General features: G+C 51.2%; 1 protein-coding gene across 1 annotated transcript; it reads right to left on the bottom strand.

Annotated features, from left to right (window-relative positions):
• Nucleotides 1-737: 737 nt before the first annotated feature.
• ETH_00038165 (uncharacterized protein) lies at nucleotides 738-1,513 on the bottom strand (the record flags this gene model as incomplete). The annotated part of the gene is made up of 2 exons (XM_013376008.1): nucleotides 738-1,212; nucleotides 1,485-1,513. 2 exons carry the CDS (start codon nucleotides 1,511-1,513, stop codon nucleotides 738-740), a joined length of 504 nt encoding a protein of 167 aa, XP_013231462.1.
• Nucleotides 1,514-2,043: the final 530 nt, after the last annotated feature.

Here is a 2,043-nt window from a genome sequence, read left to right as displayed (position 1 = left end):
AAGGCAGAGGCCGTCCTGCTGCAGCAGCAGCAGCAGCAGCAGCAGCAGCAGCAGCTGCAGGGCCTTCGCGGGAAGCGCTGCGGCGCCAGTGATTACCGTCTGCTGCAGCAGCGGCGACAACAGCAGCAGCAGCAGCAGCAGCAGGAATTGGCGGAAAATAAAGGTAGGGTGTCTAAACCAATTGAAATAAAAATCAAAAAAATTTTAAATAATTCATGCATTACCTTTACTCTTTCATTTATTTCCATTTTAAAAGCTAAATCCAACTAAATCCACTTTTAAATTTATTTTTATTTTCCCGCCGCATCTGCTTCTGCTGCTGCAGTGCAGCAGCAGCAGCAGAAGCAGCAGCAGCAGCAAAAAGCCAAAAAATTGCATTTAAACGTTTTTACCTTATTTCGAGGACTTGCATTAATTTCAAAATATAAATAAAATTGAAGTAAAATAGAGTAAAATAAAATAAAATTGCATTTAAATAAAATAAAATAAAAAACAAAAAAGTCCCAGACACCTCTTCGGTCCTTCAGGTGTATGCACAGCTGGTTCACATTTGCTGCTGCTGCATGCAAGGTGGATGTAGTTGTTTTAAATCGAAAAACAATTAAATAAATATATAATTAAATAATTAAATAATAGTTAAATAACAATTTAAAAATAATTAAAAACAAATTAAATATTAATTAAATGAATAATTAATTATTAGATGAATAATTTGCATGCGCAAAAACAAATGCAGTCTATGAAGCACAAAAGCTGCTGTTTCTTTGCTGCTGCTGCTTCTTTGCTGCTGCTGCTGCTTTGCCGCTGCTGCCTCTTTGCTGCTGCTGCTTCTTACCGTGTTCTCCCATGTGCTGCTGCTGCTGCGAGGACCACGGGGCTCGCTGCTGCTGCCGACTGCCTGCAGTTTCCTTTTCCTGTGGGCTGCCACGGCCACGGTTGCTGCTGCTGCTGCTGCTGCTGCTGCTGCTGATGTTGCTGCTGCTGCTGCTGCTGCTGGGGCGACTGGCAGCTTGGCTCGGCTCTGCAGGAGAGCTTTCGACAAAACGCCTGCGTCCACCTGTTTTGCTGGCAGAACTTTGCTGCTGCTGCTGCTGCTGCTGCTGCTGCTGGTGCTGCTGCGGGGCCACAAGAGACCTCACCAAGAAGCTGCTGCTGCTGCTGGGGCTGCGCTGCTGCTGCGGATGAATTCTTCGGCTGCTGCTGGTAGCGTTGCTGCAGCAAAAGAACATTTCCAGCAGCAAAGCCGCAGCAGCCTCGGAAAGCAGCCAGCAGCAGCAGCAGAAGCACCAGGAGCAGCGGCAGCAACGGCAACAACAGCAGCAACAGAACACGCACCAACAACGCCAGCAGCAGTAATGCCAGCAGCAACAGCAACCACAGCAGCAACTCTAGCAGCAGCAACACAAGCAGCAGCAGGAACACAAGCAGCAGCAACAGCAGCAACAGCAGCAACAGCAGCAGCAGCAACAGCAGCAGCAGCTCACCTGCTGTTGGAGTTTTTTGGTCCTCTCATTGCCACAGCTTTGCCCAAAGAAGGCCAGTGAGCTTCTGCGTCTCCTGCTGAAGCTGGTGACACTGCTGCTGCAGCAGGATCAGCAGCAGCAGCAGCAGAAGCAGCAGGTGCAGCAGCAGCATCGCCTCCGTACTTTTTGGAGCCCCCTTTGGGGGCAGCTGCACCTGGGCAAGGCTCACTACGAGCTGCTGGTGCTGCTGCTGCTGGCTGCGCTGCTGCTGCAGTTGCCGCTGCAGCTGCTGCTGGTGACGGCGCTGCAGCTGCTGATGCTGCTGCTGGTGACGGCGCTGCTGCTGCTGCTGCTGCTAATGGCGACGTTGCCGGTTCTGCTGCTGGTGCTGCAGTGCCTGCTGCTGCTGGTGCTGCTAGTGCTGCTGCAATGTCAACTTCAATAACAGCAGCAGCTGCTGCAGCCTCTGCTGCTGCTGCTGCTGCTGCGCTTTCTTCGGGGCTCGGGAACTGCCAGGTCCAAGCAGAAGTTGGCTTTCCAGCGGGCGAGCTTTGCTTCTGCTTCTGCTGCTTCTGCCGCT

Source organism: Eimeria tenella, genomic scaffold (assembly GCF_000499545.2).
Source record: "Eimeria tenella Houghton genomic scaffold, Eth_scaff3092, whole genome shotgun sequence".
Taxonomy (NCBI): Eukaryota; Apicomplexa; class Conoidasida; order Eucoccidiorida; family Eimeriidae; genus Eimeria; species Eimeria tenella.
Note: the sequence above shows the minus strand (reverse complement) of the source record. Positions and strands in the feature narration are given on the sequence as shown.